The 19,759-nt window shown below is 39.3% G+C and overlaps 1 protein-coding gene across 3 annotated transcripts in view; it reads right to left on the bottom strand.

Moving 5' to 3' along the window:
- IL12RB2 (interleukin 12 receptor subunit beta 2) overlaps positions 1–19,759 on the bottom strand; it is a 78,638-nt gene that overhangs the window by 45,534 nt on the left and 13,345 nt on the right. For 2 of the 3 annotated variants that reach the window (XM_045035993.1, XM_023258810.2), the window contains exons 3-7: positions 19,079–19,366; positions 11,467–11,581; positions 10,235–10,419; positions 8,422–8,564; positions 7,108–7,258 (exon numbers count right to left, since the gene is read on the bottom strand). In XM_045035993.1, the coding sequence (XP_044891928.1) occupies positions 7,108–7,258; positions 8,422–8,564; positions 10,235–10,419; positions 11,467–11,581; positions 19,079–19,366 (882 nt within the window). Of the gene's footprint in view, positions 1–7,107; positions 7,259–8,421; positions 8,565–10,234; positions 10,420–11,466; positions 11,582–13,685; positions 14,112–19,078; positions 19,367–19,759 lie in introns of those variants that run through there. The other variant, XM_045035994.1, reaches the window with a different exon arrangement.

Below are 19,759 nucleotides of genomic sequence, written 5' to 3'. Positions count from 1 at the left end.
GAATTGAATTCTAGAATCACAGTCTCTTCAAAGGAAAAATTGCAAGTGAAACTGAAATTTTAATGGTGCCCACCTGCAGTGTTAGCCTCTGTGGGAGAGAAATCATTAGTTGAATCTGTATGAGTTTCAAAGTGTAAAATTTCATGACCAGGGGTGTCAAACCACTGCTGCTTAAAACAGCATAAGAGCTGATATTAAAGAGAATCTTTGACATTCAACTGACACAAAATCACTTGAAATTCTAACCTCAGTGTTATCTAACAAAGGCAGATAAAACTATTATAGGCAGACCAGAAAAGAAAAGTCAAAGACCAAATGTCCAAGTGATTACAAAACAAATGGGTACAAATGACTAAAAATACAAATACTGGAAATGGAAGTCAGGTCACCTGAGATGAAACTGCCTCGTATATGATAAAGGAGAAAACCGTAGAGTTGAATAGAGTTACCAATATGAAAAAAAGCGAAGATCCTAAATTAAGCAGGAGATTGACCTAAATGACCCTGAAGGTGCTTTCAACTCTAAAATCCCAAGATTCTAGGATTCTATGAAACAATAGGTGTGGCAAACAAATCTGAGCCAATCCATGTGCTTCTGAGATGAGCATCCATATCTGAAGCCAAGGCGAACGCAGGAATGTGGACAAGAGCAACTTAATCACGGGTGGAAAGCAATCCCTCAACAGAGGTTTCCTCAAGGAGCATACAGATTTCCAAGAAGAGTGAAAATGGAGAATTTAACACAAAGCAAATATGGAAAAGGCATATCTTGGGAGGCTTCAGGTAGTGGGCTCAATGAAACACACGAGGATTTTTTGGTCCAAGTCATGTTCCAAGCAGGACAAGACAGAGATAAGTCACTCACTGCCTCAGTTCCTTGAAGTTCACTTTTTGGGGTTGACCCATTTGTCTAAAATCTAGTTTTAAACAACTCAATTCAAACAGATATTACAAGTATCTACTTGATTAAACAAGTTTTACTTTCAGACGTTATCACCTGCTATGCCTCCACGGGAAGTCCTATACAGACTACCCCATTCCACTTCCTTCTTGATAAATGAAGTTTAACACTTGGTTCACTCTCTCTTTTCACCTCTTTCTGTCACCTCTTTTACTACTTGTGAAGGGCCACCATCCATAAGGTGTTCCTTCCCAGTAGCTGGTACTGTCAGTCCCTCCACCTGCCCACTTCTAATGATCTGTTTCTGTCAACTGATGCTTTTGCTTCATACTTCACTGAGCAAAAGGAAGTAACAAGGCAGGGATTCCCTCATCTTTCTACCATGAAAAGTTCACCATCAATTCTCTAACATAGTATCCCTACTTCCATCAAAGTTCAACCCAACCTGAGTTCTGGATCCCATCCTCCCTTGTTTTATCAAGGACTTCTCCCCTACTTCTCTTGCATTACTAATTTCTCCCTCTCTGCTGGAAGCTTACCATTACCTTGAAAATACACTACAATTTTTCACCAATCCTAAAAACAAAACCAGACAAAGCATTTCCTGATACCACATCCTGCTCCAACTACTGCCCCACATCTCTGCTCTCCTTCACAGAACTTTATGAAGAGTTGTGAATTGTTAGTCTTTATTCCCTCACTTCACACTCACTCTCAGCCTGTTGCACCTGAGATTTTCTCCTATCATTCTACAGATATTGCAACCATGGCAACAAGCAAAACTAGTAACTGTTTAGAGATACATACATTTCTGAAAGTTATGTGAAAAGTACTGATAAACATATAATTCAGGATAGTGCCAATAGTATATTGGTAATTTCACAGCATTTAAGTTGAATGGTGGGTTCATAACTGTTCACTTTGCTGTTATCCTTTGTACGGAGAAAGTAGCTTAACCTAGCATAATCATAGTGGCAACAGAAGAAATGAACAGATTTTGAATATGTTTAGGAGAGTCAAGTGCTGGTATTGGGGAATAAGGAAAAAGAATTTCTTTTTATTTGGAAAAGGAGAATTTAAAGATAACTTCTTGATTTTTGACTTCAGTAACTAGGAAGATGGTGGTATCATTTACTAAAATAGAAAATATTGAAACAGAAGTATTTTGGAAACATTTTGTTTTGGAGAAAAACAAAGAGATATCTATCTATCTATCTATCTATCTATCTATCTATCTATCTATCATCTGTCTGTCTAGTTTTTGAACTGTGGGACTGGATAAAGTCATCTGGGAAAAGAAGGGAGCCCAGGGAAAAGCCAAAGGGATTGGTATTGAGAAGAGAAAACTGACCAGCAAGAAACCAAGAAGACCTGGTCAATGAAGAAGAATAAAATCCAGGAACATGAGATTTCACAGAATTCAAAAGAATCAAGTACTTCAGGGAGGAAATAGCTCCCTTCTCCTACTGCAATGACTTTGGAGGCCATATGTTCCAGATGAGGGAAGTCCATAAGTTGCACTGGAACTTTACATTTCTTCGTGGTGTTGTATCCTCCAGGAATCTTTACCTAATGTTCCAAAACAGATTAGAAGTCCTTGAGTCTGAGGATCTGACAAGTTATCACTGTGTCCCAGCACCTGGCATAGTTCCTGATACACACACACTTTTCTCACAGATCCATCTTGAGAAGCATTTTTTCCCCCATTTGTTTCTGTTTGGAAGGCTTCATGGAAAGCATTTCTTCCTATTGGGGTGATCACCATCTTGTCAAATAATTGAGCTCAGACATTGATTTCTTCCAGGATAGATGGTGGGCTTAGAGGGGACCCAAAAAGAAAGGAAGGCAGGGACTGTCATTGGCTCTCAAACATAACATTTTCCTTCTAATGAAAACATTTGCATGTAAATCTCTTTAGAAGGCTAAGAACCTTTGATTCTCATATCCTCAAGCCTTAGGCACTCAGATAAATGAGCTAATTTAGGAGTCAGCAAACTATTGCCAGTGGGTCATATCTGCTCCTTGTTTTAGTACAGCCTGTGGACTAACAATGGTTTTTACATTTTTAAATGGTTGAAAACAAACAGAAGAGTAATTTTCAGTGACATGTGAAAATTACATAAAATTAAAATTTCAGTATCCATAAATAAGGTTCAATTGGAACATAGCTTTGTCTATGTATTTATACACTGTCAATGGCTGCTTGCACACTACAATAGCAAATTTTAGTACTGGTGACAGAGATATGGTCTGCAAAGCTGAAAATATTTACTGTCTGGACCTTTACAGAAAATGTTTGCTGACCCCTAAGCTAGATCATTTTTAAGAACTTGTTAACCAAAATGATAAAATAACCTCTAGTATTTAATTGGCCTTCTCAGAGTCAGGTAACTGTGGGGTGCAGAGCCAAGAGCTTGGGCTATGTGATAAAACAGACCAGTGTTCAAAACCTGGCTTCTCCAATTCTTAGTTCTGAGACTTTGAACAAGTTCTATTAGCTCTAACACTTAATTTTCCAAATGAAGAAAACAACAGCTAAATTTATTGAGTGCTGACCATGGGTCAGAGCTCTTCTATTCATTAAAATTAACCCATCTTAGCAATATTTCGGAATTACAAATGAATGAATGAATTGCCTAGCTTCTCAATGTGAGAAGGGGTGGCTGCAACTGGTGACCCTGCATTTTCTCCCCTTTGGGAGTCTCTCACCAACCACCAATGCCACCACCTCTTCTGGCGGTGGGGGGAGGAGGGCTACTCCTTCATTGCTCTGGTGTTAAGGTTGAGTATGTAGCACTTGCTTTATTTATTAATTGCCTATATAGAGTTTAACAAGACCAAAACATGTAAATTAGACTTTAAAAAGTGGTGAATGAGCAAACAGAAATACCTAATTTATACTATAGCTCTCAGGAATGGCTTGTTCATCTTTTTTATGGAGTCTCCTCCTGGGTGTTCTAGGTGGTGAGGGAATCACCTCCCCAACACCTTCCTTCTCCAGATGTGTCTGGAGACCCTGCAGCTCAAAGTCAAGAATGTTTTCCCACTACAGGCCAAATGTGGTTGCTCAGTTCCCAGTATCAGACCTGCTTTTGATGGATAAAGATTGAGGGACTGTTCTCCTAAACAGAGAAAAGCAGTTTCTTTCCTTCTACTCCTTACTTAAAGGTCATTTAAAAAGTGTTTTCCTCGGGGCGCTTGGGTGGCGCAGTCGGTTAAGCGTCCAACTTGAGCCAGGTCACGATCTCGCGGTCTGTGAGTTCGAGCCCCGCGTTGGGCTCTGGGCTGATGGCTCAGAGCCTGGAGCCTGTTTCCGATTCTGTGTCTCCCTCTCTCTCTGCCCCTCCCCCGTTCATGCTCTGTCTCTCTCTGTCCCCAAAAAAAAAAAAAAAAAAAAAAAAAAAGTGTTTTCCATGGAAGACCATAACAGGAGTTGAATTTAATGACACAGGAAAGGGCCATATGGAGTAAATGAAGACTTCATTCTCTGCTGACATGATCTAAATAACTGTGCTCAATCCACCAGAAGATAACATTGCTCTCAGTTTTGGGCAGCAAAGGCTCCAAAGAACTCTATTATAAGGTCATTCAGAGTTTTAAAGAGTAACTAAAAAAAAAAAAAGCTTACTAGCAATTTTTTTTAAATGCCAAGTTACATATGAGTACACATTCAAAGGCTGAAAAGGAAGAAGTGTTAAAAAAATTCACACCTTTTAAGTTTACATCAATTGGTGTTTCATAAAGAAACTGATGACAGAAATAGCGGTAAGGGGAGAAAACCAAGCTGCTCAGAGTAAGAGGGAAGAGGTCCTACATCAACCCACAGAAAGATGAAACACAGAAAAGGGAAATGCAGACACTGAAAGGAAGCCAACAGCTTCGTAAATGTGGTGCATCTCAGAGTATGGGTTTCTCTCTTCATGAATGCCTGCAATTACTCTGAACAAGTCAGTTCCTTGATTTGATTCATAACTGTCCATGAGTTCACAACCATAACAAGTTGCTGCACTCACTCATTGTTATGATAGTGGTTTATTTAAGGGCTATGAGAAAGTTACTGTTGTTACTGTCCTACCTTGAACTGTTTTTAATTTAACAGATAAACCCGTTCAGAAAAAAAAAACAAAAAACAAAAAAAACCCCAAACCTTTCCACACACCTCCAAACAGGTCATTATTAAATGTCAGTAAGAATGACGAGAATTCACAAGCCCAGAATACCCCTGGTTTATAGTTAAGCCGAATGTGACATAACTTAAAAACTACTCAGCCTATTTAGTACCTTGGCCATGGACAGAAAATATGGCCCATTTTCAAGAATTTTATCTGTAGGACATATAAACAAAGTCTCATAGATAAGGCATTAAAAAATACATTACTTTGACTATGTTTAATAAAAGAATAAAAAACTCTGGATTATAAAAATGACAAACATTTAAACAGAGAGCAAGTGGCTCAACATCAATTTTAAGAGATTTTTATCATAAAATGAGAGGGAATAAATTATAATTTGTTAGATGGAGTTATTTTAAAATACAGAAATGCAATTAATATAAGAAGAAAGGAAAAAATATACATTATTCTACAATTTATATATTAGGTGTTATATTTTAGTATATTTAAACATTTAACATTAAATATTTTATAATATTTATTAAATATTAAATATTTAAATATTTTATATTTTAGGGTCTTTGGGTCCTTGAAAGTCACTTGGGTATTGATAAGTGTCATCAGCTATCAAAGGCCATTAGCAGCTCACAGAAAAATGAATATAACTTATATCATGAAACTAATTTACAGTCACACATATCCATAAGTTTTACAAATAAGCGTTTAGATTTTCTCACGTTAATACTTCACAATCTCCAGATGAAAAAGCAATGGATTATATGCCAATAATTTTTCTTCTGAGCCAAAGTTACACAGACTGTGAAAAGTTGTATAGTAGGTCACTAAATGAGTGCTCTTAAAAACTAATTATTCAGATGGTTATTTCTTGTGTATCCAAAGATTTGTTAATGTTGACATCAAGTTCATATAGCTATTATATATTCATATGATCAATGGTTGATTGCACCTTAGTTTCATTATACTTTCCACCTCAGTAAATTGTCATCCCTATAACTGCCAAAAAGAAAAGCCCATCAGACTAAGAAATATATTTGATATCCTTTCCATAGCTATGGGCAGGCTGGCGGCCCTCATTTGAGCAGTGTATATCAGAGGCATGATGAAGTGCAGTGCTGTAATATTTGGAGGAGAGAGGGCTGGGGGATGTTAAACTGTATTTTAAAATGTATGTCTCCAGAGTCTACCTTCTTTTTTTTTTTTTTTTTAACGTTTATTTATTTTTGGGACAGAGAGAGACAGAGCATGAACGAGGGAGGAGCAGAGAGAGAGAGAGAGAGAGGGAGACACAGAATCTGAAGCAGGCTCCAGGCTCTGAGCCATCAGCACAGAGCCTGACGCGGGGCTCAAACTCACGGACCACGAGATCATGACCTGAGCCGAAGTCAGATGCTTAACTGACTGAGCCACCCAGGCGCCCCGAGTCTACCTTCTTTTAAGCTTTTAATTTTCATAGAATCCAAAAGGTAGAATGATCAACTTTTACTATAAAGGAATGAAATTACTGGTTATGGTTTTGTGGAATGAGAGAGTTACTGAGCTAGTAATAGAAACAAGATATAGAAATAAGGGGTGCCTGGGTGTCTCAGTCAGTTAGGCCTCCAACTTTTGATTTTTGCTCAGGTCATGATCTCATGGTCAGTGGGACTGAGCCCAGCGTTGGGCTTGCGCTGATAGCGTGGAGTCTGCTTTGGACTCTCTCTCCTTTCTTTCTACCCTCCCCGCTGCTTGCACACACGTGCTGTCTCTCAAAATACACAAATAAACTTAAAAAAAAAAAAAGAAATAAGAGTTATAACCAAACATTACTGAGGCGTAAGCTTGTAACCAACATGAAAACATGGGGCAAACAGGGGTAGGACTTACTTAATGTTAAAATTTCCCTAACAATATAAACATATCTCCCTGGACAATTACAGTACTTAAGCTAAAGTCAAAATTAACTTGTTAATTAGTGTACTCATTTACTTGTTAATTAATGTGTTAAATTAACTTGTTGATTCAGTACCAGTACTTTAGAGATCCCTCTCCCGTCTCTCCTCCTTCTCTTCCCACCCTCCTTTTTAGAACACATACCTTCTTCTGGTGTTTGTGTCCTGAATGGTTCACTCCAATCACTCCAACTACCTTTATATAGATGTAACTTAGAAGAAATCTGAAATTCATACTCTGTAAATGGTTTCAGATCCAGCAGATCCTGTCTTCCTTTGGCATTTGTAGCATTGACCTTGAATCAGACAAGATTTTTAAAGGTGTCAATTAAAATTAAAGAATTTTGACACACATAGCTAAGAAACTTGAGTAGATAACCCTTTCTCTTTTTTCAGATTTGTCATTCACTGAGAAAAAATACCAATGACAGGGCTACTGAATATACATGATGTTAATATGAAATAGCTTCTCATTAAAAACAAACTCTGGGGACTAAGAACCCACCTATAAGGGTCCCAAGGGGGATCCTGAAACAAGCTGAAAAGTAAGTAAAGGCTGAAAAATACCAATTTTCAGAAAAAACTTGGAGAATTTTCTAGAGATTATTTTTTATTTGGTCATAATTAGAATGTGATAAATGTTTTATCACAGACATAGAACGGACTTCAAAAAGAAAATTTTAATTATATTAAAAAAGCAATTTCTCATGAGTTTCAGTTATATGTGGAACTTATCTTTTGTTATTATTATAAGCCATTCTATTTTACAAATATACTAGGAGGAATTATAATCCTAAAATTTAATTTAAAAACATTAATGTCTAATATATCAAAGTGTGGGGCTTTATCTTTGCAATATTCAATTCCATATAAGCCTCTATGGACATTTCCTAATATTTCTCTTTCTAATATGTAAAAAGACTACTAAAAAGTAAAACAGGGGTAGCATAACAAGGTACAATGAATACTTAACTAATTGTGGAAAATTAATATTAGTTTACAGAAGCCCGCGGCTTAAAAAATTTCAGAATCAATAATCAAAATTCAAGATATTTCTTAATAAATAGAGGTGCATATGACTTTCTGATCTATCTCAAGTGTGTACTTTAGGGCTAAATATTCTTTTTTTTTTTTAATTTTTTTTTAATGTTTATTTATTTTGGGGACAGAGAGAGACAGAGCATGAATGGGGGAGGGGCGGAGAGAGAGGGAGACACAGAATCAGAAGCAGGCTCCAGGCTCTGAGCCATCAGCCCAGAGCCTGACGTGGGGCTCGAACTCACGGACCGCGAGATCGTGACCTGAGCTGAAGTCGGACGCTTAACCGACTGAGCCACCAAGGCGCCCCAGGGCTAAATATTCTTAAACCCCATATTTTGCTGGCATGAAAAGACAGAGATCTGTGCAGTGATATTAGGAGCCCCTCCCTGTTTTTTCCCTTTACTCTAAAAACCATTACCATAGTCCAGGACCTGCTGCTGTTGGGCCGATATCTGAGTCGATTAAGCAACACCAGCACCTCATCTCTCCACTGAAGGATACATCTGCTCACAGAAGCATTTACACATTTGATTCTGATGTCCCATGGAGGAAGAGGCCTCACTAGTAATCAGGACAAACAAAAACGTGTGATTCAGGCTCCAAAATCAGAAATAACCTTTGTTTTGACATAAGCCAGAAAGAGGTGAACACAGCTCATTTCTAAGATGCACGACTACCAAAGCTGGTGAGATATATAAGAAAGAAATACATGGCTTTTACAGAGAAAAAAAAAAGTTTGATCCACTGCTAAATAATTAAAATAATTCTCCTTAATCTACCCTTATTTTTTACCAAATAAACTACCTTCAACATTAGTGATAGTATCAACTGCATTTAATCCAATGCATAAAGAAAACCAATGTACCAAGCCCCAGAGTACCAATGGCTGACAAGGCAGAGGTGGCTAGTGGTGATCACTTCTCAGAAGAAGAAATGGTGGTAGGGAAAGATCATACAGAAGGGTCACAGGAACCAGAGAACAGAGGGAAAGAATAAGAGGAAAAGAAGGTGCCTTACACAGAAATAGTCAATGTAAAGAAATGGAAGGTAGTAAGACGGGGAGAAGTATGATAGGTAATGTATAATAAATGTCTGTGTTGATACCCATAGCACTATATGCTGTGCAAAGAGGTGCTGTGGGAAGAGAGAAGAGAGACACATAATATAAGGCTGGAAGTTAAGGCAGACCAGAAGCACAGTCCTACCTGGGGGATATTTGACACTGGCCTCTAATTCAACTGGCCAATTTTATTTGCTCAGAAATGTGCTACAACTGGCTCACTCCAGGTCCCAAGGTGATGAGAATGGTAGTAGGTATTCTCAGAACAAGATACATTTGTGCCTTGATACACTTAAAAAAAATGTTTATTTATTTTGAGAGACAGAGTGAGCAGGGGAGCTGCAGAGAGAGAGAGAGAATCCCAAGCAGGCTCTGCACTGTCAGCACAGAGCCCCATGCAAGGCTCAAACTCATGAACCATGAGATCATGGCCTGAGCTGAAACTGAGTTAGACGCCTCACTGACTGAGCCACCCAGGCACCCCTGTACCTTGGTACACTTTATTGATAGTTTGCACCTCTGCGCTGGCCCAGCAAACCCACAGGTAGCCTATCTCAGAATAGTGGAGTAACCATGGGGGTAAAAAGATATCTCTGACAAGAAATGCCTACACTGAGTTTCATGTGAATAATCAATCTTGCAGAACCCTCTCCTCAGTCAAATGGTTATCACTGGCAGCTAGTGCCTCTGTGGGACTAAGTTCTTTTTTCTCCAACAGAGGGAATAATGTTGAACATTCCATACTGTATGGCCATCTCCATAAGGCTCTGAGATCATGCACTCTTTTCCTTGCATCAAAGTAATATCTATTCTTTGTGCCATTGTCCCTTTTGAAACAATCACGTACAGAACACTCAAGTGATTTTAAGAATAATGTTCATTTACTAGGGGCGCCTGGGTGGCGCAGTCGGTTAAGCGTCTGACTTCAGCCAGGTCACGATCTCGCGGTTCGTGAGTTCGAGCCCCACGTCAGGCTCTGGGCTGATGGCTCAGAGCCTGGAGCCTGTTTCCGATTCTGTGTCTCCCTCTCTCTCTCTGCCCCTCCCCCATTCATGCTCTGTCTCTCTCTGTCCCAAAGTAAATAAAAAACGTTGAAAAAAAAATTTAAAAAAAAAAGAATAATGTTCATTTACCAATGAATGATACCTACAAAATGTGAAATAAAATGTACCTATGTCCAAGAACGTAAATGTGGATGGAATTGAAGAAGCATTTCCAAGACTATTTGTAGCAGTAACCTTGGCTGTGTAACTGGATTCAGGCAATTCAGGGGTTAGGTTAATTCCAAGGTCCAAATGGTCACAATAATGATCATTACATTGCCTCTGCCAAGTGAAATTTTTTGGTCCAGTTAGCCTGTAAATAAAAGACAATTGTGTTTAGCAACATACTTTATGAGTACTTGTTCCTTTTAGTACAAAAGGGATATAATATTTGAATATTCAAAATTCTAGACATTTTGTTAAGGTCAGTTGGATACATTAAGGGAATATTTGTATTCTATGGTAATAAATAGGACCATATTTTCTCCCTTTTTTTAGTAGGATTGAGACCTTTTTTTTTTTTTTTTTAAGTAGACTCCACACCCAGCATAGAGCCCAATGCAGGCCTTGAATTCACAGTCCTGAGATCAAGACCTGAGCTGAGATCAAGAGTCAGAGGCTTAACCAACTGAGCCACCCAAGCACCCCAGATTGAGACTTTTTGATGTGCATATAGATAAGTAACCCGAAACCCTGGCTGACATCCTGGCTCCTCAGGGCAGACCCAACTGTTACCCAAAGATCCATGGCCCTAGGCATTTACTGTACAAAATGAAGTGCCAGCTTCTAGTACAGCCTGGAACCCTGGGTTCCACTTTCTTTCCCCCATTTCCTGCTCAGTTAGGCATGTGCAAACTATCCTATCCTTTGGATGGATTATGGAATCAACTCCAGGGAACAGAATCTCCCAGACTCTTCTTTGTGTGGACTTCCAGGTCACACAAAGATGCTTTAAAAAGAAACTCCTCCGAAGCTAATGGAAAGCTACCACAAGGAGGAGTCTATTTATATATTATGACCCTAAGAGTCTACAACCACAAAAGAAGGGATATAATGTGGCCAGTTTAACCCTATTAGAGCAGGAAGGAACATCCATAACATAAGCCTTGGGTGCTCTGAAGAGAACTCTGAGTTAGATCGCAGACCCAAGACATCAGTTCTCACACTTTGGATGAATGAACCAGTTTTAATTGATGAACACTAGAATTTTTGTTAAAGTACCTAATTATCTAGAGGTGTCTATTGCTTCTCTCTGGTAAATATAAAACTGTTATTTCTAAATGCATATCTAACTGAATTTCTAAGTGTAGTCTAAGACAATACCTACAAAACAGCTGCAAAAATTTGGTCTTTCACTCACTGTAAAGTATATGCTGTATATAGGTGGGTGTCTCGTCCTCTGTCCCAGATGCAGGTTACGGTCCCATGTTCTCCCTTCTGTATACAAGATAAGTTTTGAGGCTGTTCTGGAACAACTTTAAAAAGAAAGTGCAAGGCCTCATATTTTAAACACCACACAGTTGATATCTCAATCACATTGTTATTTGACAATAAGACAATGATACTTCCCCTATGTCTAGATTCCATCAAGTTCATATTTGCTTCCAAGGCATGAATGTCTTTTAATAACAATAGTGAAAATGGATCAAACACTACATGCTGAGTCTTATGCATTGTGCATGGTTTTTCTCAATTAGATATCATAGCAGCTACATCAAATATTTATTGTTATCATCTTCAATGTACTGAAGAGGAAAACTAAAACTTAGAGGTTAAATATCTGGCCCCAAATTACAAAACTGTGTTGTGGCAGAATCAGGGCTCCAGCCCAGGTGTAGCTGACTTGAGTCCAAGCCTTTTACCACCATATTCAACCATTTCCCCTGACAGCTGAACATCCAGTGCTAGCTTCATTACCAATGGTGATGATGAGTTTACTGATTCAGAGTGAGGTCCATTCAAATATTAGAAACCTTTAAACTTAATTTTTTTAAACTTCATATTTTTAATGTTTATTATTTATTTAAAATATTTTTTTAACGTTTATTCATTTTTGAGAGACACAGAGAGACAGAGCGTGAATAGGGGAAGGGCAGAGAGAGAGGGAGACACAGAATCCGAGCAGGATCCAGGCTCCGAGCTGTCAGCACAGAGCCCTACGTGGGGCTTGAACTCATGAACCGTGAAACCATGACCTGAGCTGAAGTCAGGCGCCCAACCGACCGAGCCACCCAGGCACCCCAATGTTTATTTATTTTTAAGAGAGAGAGAGATAGAGAGAGCATGAGCAGGGGAGGTACAGAGACAGAGGGGGACAGAGGAGCCAAGCTGGCTCTGACCTGACAGCAGAGAGCCAGACGCAGGGCTCAAACTCATGAACCACAAGATCATGACCTGAGCCAAAGTTGGATGCTCAACCAACTGAGCCACCCAGGTGTCCCCAAATATTAGAAACCTTTAAAAACTAGGGGCTCTTTCTCTTCCTAGACCTGATATTTGCTGCCAAGACACTTCTACCCACTAGCCCTAGTCATGTCCTTCTGAGTTGTATCATCTAAATCTAATTTCTGCAGAATCACTTGAAACACTTTATAAACATTTATAAGCTAATTCTTTTTTTGAATACTTTTTTATTTTTATTTTTTAATATATTTTTTTAATTTTATTTTTTTAAATTTACATCCAAATTAGTTATCATATATGTACGCTAATTCTTTATGTACGTGGACACTGAGTACCTTCCATGAGTTGGGCACAGTGCTAGCTATGGACATACAAAGGTGTACAAGGCAAGATCCCTTCTACCATAAGGTGTGTATTTGTAAATTAAGCCATGTTATAGTCAAAGGCAAAACCCAAGCTAGGAGTTTCTCAGATTTAGTGGAAGTAAGAAAAGACACTGTTAATCATTCATCTCATTGTACTCTAATACCGAGACCCACATGTAATAGATGTTTCCCTTGGGTGAGATAAAACAAGTATACCACTAAATCCCTAGATATTCTCTGCACCAAAAAAAAAAAAAAGTTGTAGTTGATGGAATAAATTCCCCCCCCCCCTTTTGTTTTGTCCTTAGCAAACACCACAGACGTGATAATTGCCCACTATGTGATGGTGGACAAGTTAACTTCTCAGAGGTTCAATTTCTTCATCTATAAAATGGGTATAATAGTATGAAGCTCATATAGTTTTGTTTGATGGAATAATAAACTTTCTTTTTCCTAAAAGAACAGACTCTTTCATATATATATGAAATATGTATACATTACATTGAAATACATATCATGTATGAAACACACACATGCACATACACACACACTATATATACTGTATACACTGTTACAGTTCCCTGAGAAAGGGAAGGAAATATTGTGAACATGGTTAAATGTATAAATACACTATATATCTGTATACATAACTACTTATGACTAATCCACTTAGAACACTACGTTAACTTCTCATTTTATGTACTACTTTTTATTGATCTTGGAGCCAGCAATAAATTGCCTTGTTTTTCCATTTGTTTATTTTTCTTATTAATTCCAAACTCTCAAGCCAATTATCTGAATCACTGCTCACCATATTCAAATGCTGTTTCATTTGCCTGAAGACCTCTTTCTTGGGTCCTTGCGAAGTTTCCAATAAGATAGGTTTGCTTTGTGCCTGGTACAATAGCAGCTGTTATTCTGATATTACCAGTACTTAGTATCATGGAAATTCCTTCTTTTTCTGGTGTTTGATATCCTATTTCTTAAATCTAATTCTTTCCTCTCCTTTGATTTAATTATTTGTGTTGGTGGGGTACATCCTCCAGTAATTCCCTGGAAAAGGGCACAGGGAGGAACTACTTTGACCATGACTAAAAATGTATTTATTCTACCCTCACACTTGACTGATACTTTGGCTGAGTATTAAATTCTAAACTGAGAAGAATTTTCATCCAGGATTCTGGAGACAATACTCTATTGTCTTCCATATATTCTAGGATGCTGTTGAGAAGCTTGAAGCCATCTGATTCTTTAAAAAAATTTTTTTTAATGTTTATTTAGTTTTAAGAGACAGAGACAGAGCACGAGTGGGGGAGGAGCAGAGAGAGAGGGAGACACAGAATCTGAAGCTGGGTCCAGGCTCCGAGCTGTCAGCATAGAGCCCGATGTGGGGCTCGAACTCGTGAACCGCAATATCATGACCCAAGCTGAAGTCGGACACTTAACCAACTGAGCCACCCAGGCGCCCCAGTCATTCTGATTCTTGAACCACTGTTTTTCATCTTCAGAAGATTGTAAAATCTTTTCTTTGTCCCCACTATTCTGATTTTTCACAAAGATGTGCTTAATGAGGGTCTACTTTCTTTTGGATTCTTGGAGTGTATACATTCTGGGAACTTTTGTCCTTCAGTTTGGGAAACAGTCTTGAATTTTTTTTCTGTTGATTCTCTCTTCTCTATTTTTATCTTTCTAAAAATCTCTAGTTTTCATCGGTTGGATCTTCCTCTAATTTTATATATTACCCTCTATATTTTTAAGCTCTTCATATTTCTGCTCTACCATCAAGGAAAAACCTCCTCAGTGTATATATCTAGTCTCTTGTTAAGTTTTTCATTTGTTTATCATTGGGGGCCATGTTTTCTATTCTCTGAATATTCTCTTTCCACACAGCATCCTATCTTTGTTCTGTATGCAATAGTTTCTCTCAATTCTCTGAGGGTATCAAGGATAGTTTTTGTTTTTTAATATTTCCTCCCTGAATACATTCTACCCTTCCACTTTGCTTATATGCTTTGTTCCCTATGTTTGTTCTGGTTTCTATCTTTCATAGCAGACGTTTCCCCCAGATCCTTATATTTTTACTCATGTATAGAAGTGAGGCACTATTTAAATTATAGATTGGAACTCTGCATGTGTGTCAGCTGAGGGGCATTTTCTGATTCTGGGTTTCACCCAGGGTGATCTGGCCAGGTTTTCTGTATTGTCAATTATTTAATTTTATTAAAAATTTTTTAAAATATTTATTTATTTTTGAGAGAGACAGAGCATGAGTGGGGGAGGGGCAGAGAGAGAGGGAGACACAGAATAATCAGAAGCAGGCTCCAGGCTCCCGAGCTGTCATCACAGAGCCTGATGTAGCGCTCAAACCCATGAATGGGGAGATCATGACCTGAGCTAAAGTCGTATGCTCAACCAACTGAGTCACCCAGGTGCCACAGTATCGTCAATAATTTTAGATATTTCCTCTTGGCCTTGTCAGATTTCTTAGAAAAGGATATTCTAACTTTAGTGGGGGAGAGTACAGGGTTGAAGGGAGCTATTTGTAGATGTTCCTTTAATTCCTCTGTTTTTCAGCATGGTATTACCAATCTCAACTGAAGTAGCCGGAGCTAGTTTAGTGACCCTCTGATGCCAAGCCTCCAGTCTTATGCCAGAGTAGTGGAGCAGTGAATGTCTAGCTACATGGAATTTGGAAAGAGATCTGAGAATCTGTTTTTCAAATAGATTTTCAATGGAATCTCTCATTTCTTAGTCCTATTTTACCCTTCCTCCCAGAAAGACATGGTATCACCAATTTCTGAGTCTTTCTGGGGTGGAATCTTCTGCATTCAATCATGTTGCATCATGATATTTCTCATTTCCAGCTGCTGGCTAAGCCAATTATTACTGGTCTGCCTGCTTTCTAGCTTCCACAAGTTTGTTGATATGTCTCCCCTCCCATCCTAACCCTTCATAGGGTCTTTTGATGACCAAATGACATATAAAGCACGTGGTACTTTTAAGTAATTAAAAAGTTAGTTCTCACTCGTATCTTTACTCCTAAAAGTTTTCAGAGACTCTTATTTTAAAGAGCACAGCTTTTACTCACAAATCAAGTCAACTTTCCTAGCATGAGGTCCCCACACCCCAGGACTTGGTTTTGACAGAGACTATCTGTTCCAGGGGAAACCAGGCCTCATTCTCTTCAATACAAGTGTATAATAGCTGACACCAAAAAAAGGACAGAAATCAAAGCCTCTGAAAATTAAGATAGCTTGCAATATAATAAATTGTTATGAGTACTACAGTTGTTATTGTTTTTAAAAGCCCTACTTACTATGGGAAATCAATAGTCTTGGAAAAATAGCTTTCAGAAATATCAACAGTCAAGCATATGCTGAAAACACCCAAGGGGCACCTGGATGGCTCAGTCGGTTGAGTATCTGACTTTGGCTAAGTCATGATCTCTCAGTTCATGGGTCTGAATCCCAGGTTGGGTTCTCTGTGATGAGTGCAGAGGCCATTTTGGACCCTCTGTTCCCCTCTATCTCTGCCCCTCCCTCCCTCTCTCTCTCTCTCTCTCTCTCTCTCTCTCTCTTTCTCTCTCCCTCCCTCCCTCCCTCATAAACAAACATTAAAAGACCCACCCAAGCAAGAATCCATTGTCTTTCATTTATTGCCTTGATTTTCTAAATAGCTTGTGGATCAATCCTACGAGGTTAAGCTAGAGCACTGATTGCTTAGTTACTGCACAATTGGAATGAGGTCTTGGCAGCAGAGCAGCCTAAGCCCTGGAAGGGGCTGGGAAGAAAAGGCTAAATTACCCATTCCCAGTTCTTAGAAAACAACCAACTTTATGACAGCATCCTCAGGATATACAAAGGCACTGTGGACACCACTTATCACAGAAAAGGGGCTCTTTACTCCCTCACTAGATAGGATTAAGCTTACTATACTAGGAAAAACCAAAATTCATTGTGTCTTTTCTTGGAATGACTAGCTGTACTCAGAAAAAGGTGCTACTTTCAGTCAGTCCTTCCCCTCAAAGGTGCTAACCTTGCTTAAAGAGCAGCCATTTGGTGGTGCGGTTACAACTAGAGCACACGGTGCAAGCGGCATTCCAGCAGCACCACCCAACTTTGCTGCACCACGACAGATCCTCTTGACCATCTCCCTGGGTTTTCTGATGCTGCAACTGTCAGAAATGCATCTGCATATTCTGGATGGAAAGTTTTAAAAATGAAAAGGGGTTGTAGCACTCTGACATACCTAAGAAAAGGTAGGAAATGGAATGGGATGGCTAAAGACATGTGCAAGGACACTGACTTTCAAGGCTACTGTTAGCCTAGTAAATATGAAGAAAACAGCAGCAGCACTGTGAACACCCACAACTGACATCTATGCCTGGGAATATCTAATACACATATGTAATGTTGGTCTACTAACAAGTTACCCCAGGGTAAAACATTCATGTGTTCTGAGGACAAGGAAGGTGAGGACCAATGGTGATTTTTAGAAAAGTTTTGATTTTGTCTATCACTTTCTTGTACTGTTCTTTTAAGGGAAATGGGGTCGCCTACCCAACACACTGTGCACAGGAATAAAAGAGTCAAGCCACATAAAACTTCAACCCTAATGCTTATCACCTAGGTGCTTTCCATGTGCCCGGTACTAGATTAAGCACTTTGCATACTGAGTGTCATCTATTCACTACAACCATTTTCTGAAGTACGTGTTAGTATCTTCATAACAGATAGAGAAACTGGGGCTCAGAGAATTGAAACTGCCTACTGCTAGTGACAGGGTTGGGCTTCAAAGCCCATGTTCCTTTTAGGACACCACAGGCAGTCAGAGCCAAGAGTACATGACCCATAAATGGTACAAATAGGAGGCCCTGAACTGGAAGAGGAGGACTGGGCCTGGTTTATATCTTCTCAGCCTCCAGTGATTTGTTCAGCTGTTTGCTTGGTATTCTACTCAGTGCTTCTGGTGACTCTCCAGCAAGATTGCTTGGCACCAACCATATCCTTGCAGGTCAAAGAATAGTGGTTTCCATCTTTAGGAAAGAGTCTCATTGAGCTCTGTAACACTGTCTTCATGTCAGGGGCCCTGTCCTTGCATCTTTGTCAGTCAGACTAATATACCAATTCCTCCTACTCTCCCATGCCTCTCACTGGCCACTCCAGAGCTTATCTGCAACCACGGAGGCACAGGATGAGATGGGATGACTCAGAGCCCATGCAATCTCACTGGATTGCCCGGCTGGACCTTCAAGGCTACAGGTTGTAGGCTGTAGGCTACAAGCTTTTGGCAGGTGTGCTGCCAGCTCACCCTAGGCACAGCAGCTGCCTGGAGGGACCAGCAGTGCAAGCTAAGTGGGGGAGTTGATACCCTGTGGGTGAACTTTGACCAATGACAGATAGTTAAATTCTCCTCGTTCTCTGTCATTGTATTTCCATACTTTTTTTCTGGAAATGTCCCTAGTGACCAAGCAACCAGCTGTATTTTCTTTCGACGCTGTGGCCAGCTCAGTAACTTGACCTCCTTGTGTTTGCTTTGGTCCCTTCCTGGCTTACCCCCTCACTCTTGCTTCCCTGAGACTACTGAATTCCCCTCTCCCAATGAAGCATAAGCATGTCAGGAGCTTCTAGACATGCTTCTAGGAGCTTCTCAGGGAGCTTTCTAGAAAACCCAGGTGAAGATAGTGTGACAATAGTTTTCTTTTAACCTCTGATAAGTATAACCAGTGGTCAGGAGTAAGTGTGGATGTAAGGACCATTAAGTTAGGGAAAGGAGAACTGTTCAGCTTTGGATGGTCAACCTGGACTTCATAAGTCAAAAAAGGTACCTCTTTCGTCTTTTTAGGAGGTTGTAGCTTTGAATTAAATTCTCATAAATCAAGAAGCCATGAAGAGTCAGCTGCAGAGATTCTCTTTCCTGCCACTGGAGTCCAAGGACAACAGGTAAATTGTCTTAATGGGTAAAACACTAGTGGGCAGGGGAGGGGATAGGGGGAGGGAGAAAAAGAGAGATAACACTACTAAATGAAACCCCAATTCTATTGATTTCTGGATTTCTGACGTTGAGATGCTCATATTGCTATCAAGATGAAATATATCCATGTGGCATGAAAAGGAAGAACAGCCCTATATTTGGATTTCTGTATAACACATGACAAATATCGAAAGATGACTAGTTTTTAAGAATTCAGAATGGAATGCTCACCACCAACTGAGATCTCTGCCCCACATATTCGAAACTCCTTGTTTTTGCTACATGCCAATTTGCAGAGAAACAGGGTTGTACCCAGAGGAAGACCAGTGACTTGAGAACTGAGGGAGTAACCATGCAGAAAATGGATTTGTCTGTCAAACTTGTAGAGGATTAACCTGTTAACACTGGGGTATTGTGAGCAGCCTTGTTCAGGCTTCAAAGAGCATGAAATATTGACAGCTGATCCAAGTGAAATTACACGGGAAGGCTTCACGGTCACATCTCCTCTCTTGCATACATCTGCAATAAGACACAAGTCAGCACATAAGAAATCCATCTCAAAATGGTGGGTTTGTGTAATCCTCAAGAGCAAGGTAAAATTAATCCCATCAAATCATGAAAATATAAATAACCTAAACTGCTCTGGCTGAATTGGTGATGCACAATGAGAACAGAAGGTAACCACATTAAAGTCTAATTGTATTTGAATTAAAATACGCATCCTTCTCAAAACAGTTATACTATAACCAGAACCAAAAGTGCTGAGAAAATAGGGTTGGGAGAACATTCAGGAACATGGGACCAGGAAAAATCAACCTCTCTTATATGCAGATTATTCCTCAGGCTACTGAAAAGTACTTCCCAGAATAAATCACACTTGTTTCCTTTTTCATTTATGATTTATAAGGCTTA

This window comes from Felis catus, chromosome C1 (genome assembly GCF_018350175.1).
Source record: "Felis catus isolate Fca126 chromosome C1, F.catus_Fca126_mat1.0, whole genome shotgun sequence".
NCBI lineage: Eukaryota > Metazoa > Chordata > Mammalia > Carnivora > Felidae > Felis > Felis catus.
The sequence above is the reverse complement of the archived record's forward strand: the minus strand, read 5'-3'. Positions and strand labels throughout refer to the sequence as shown.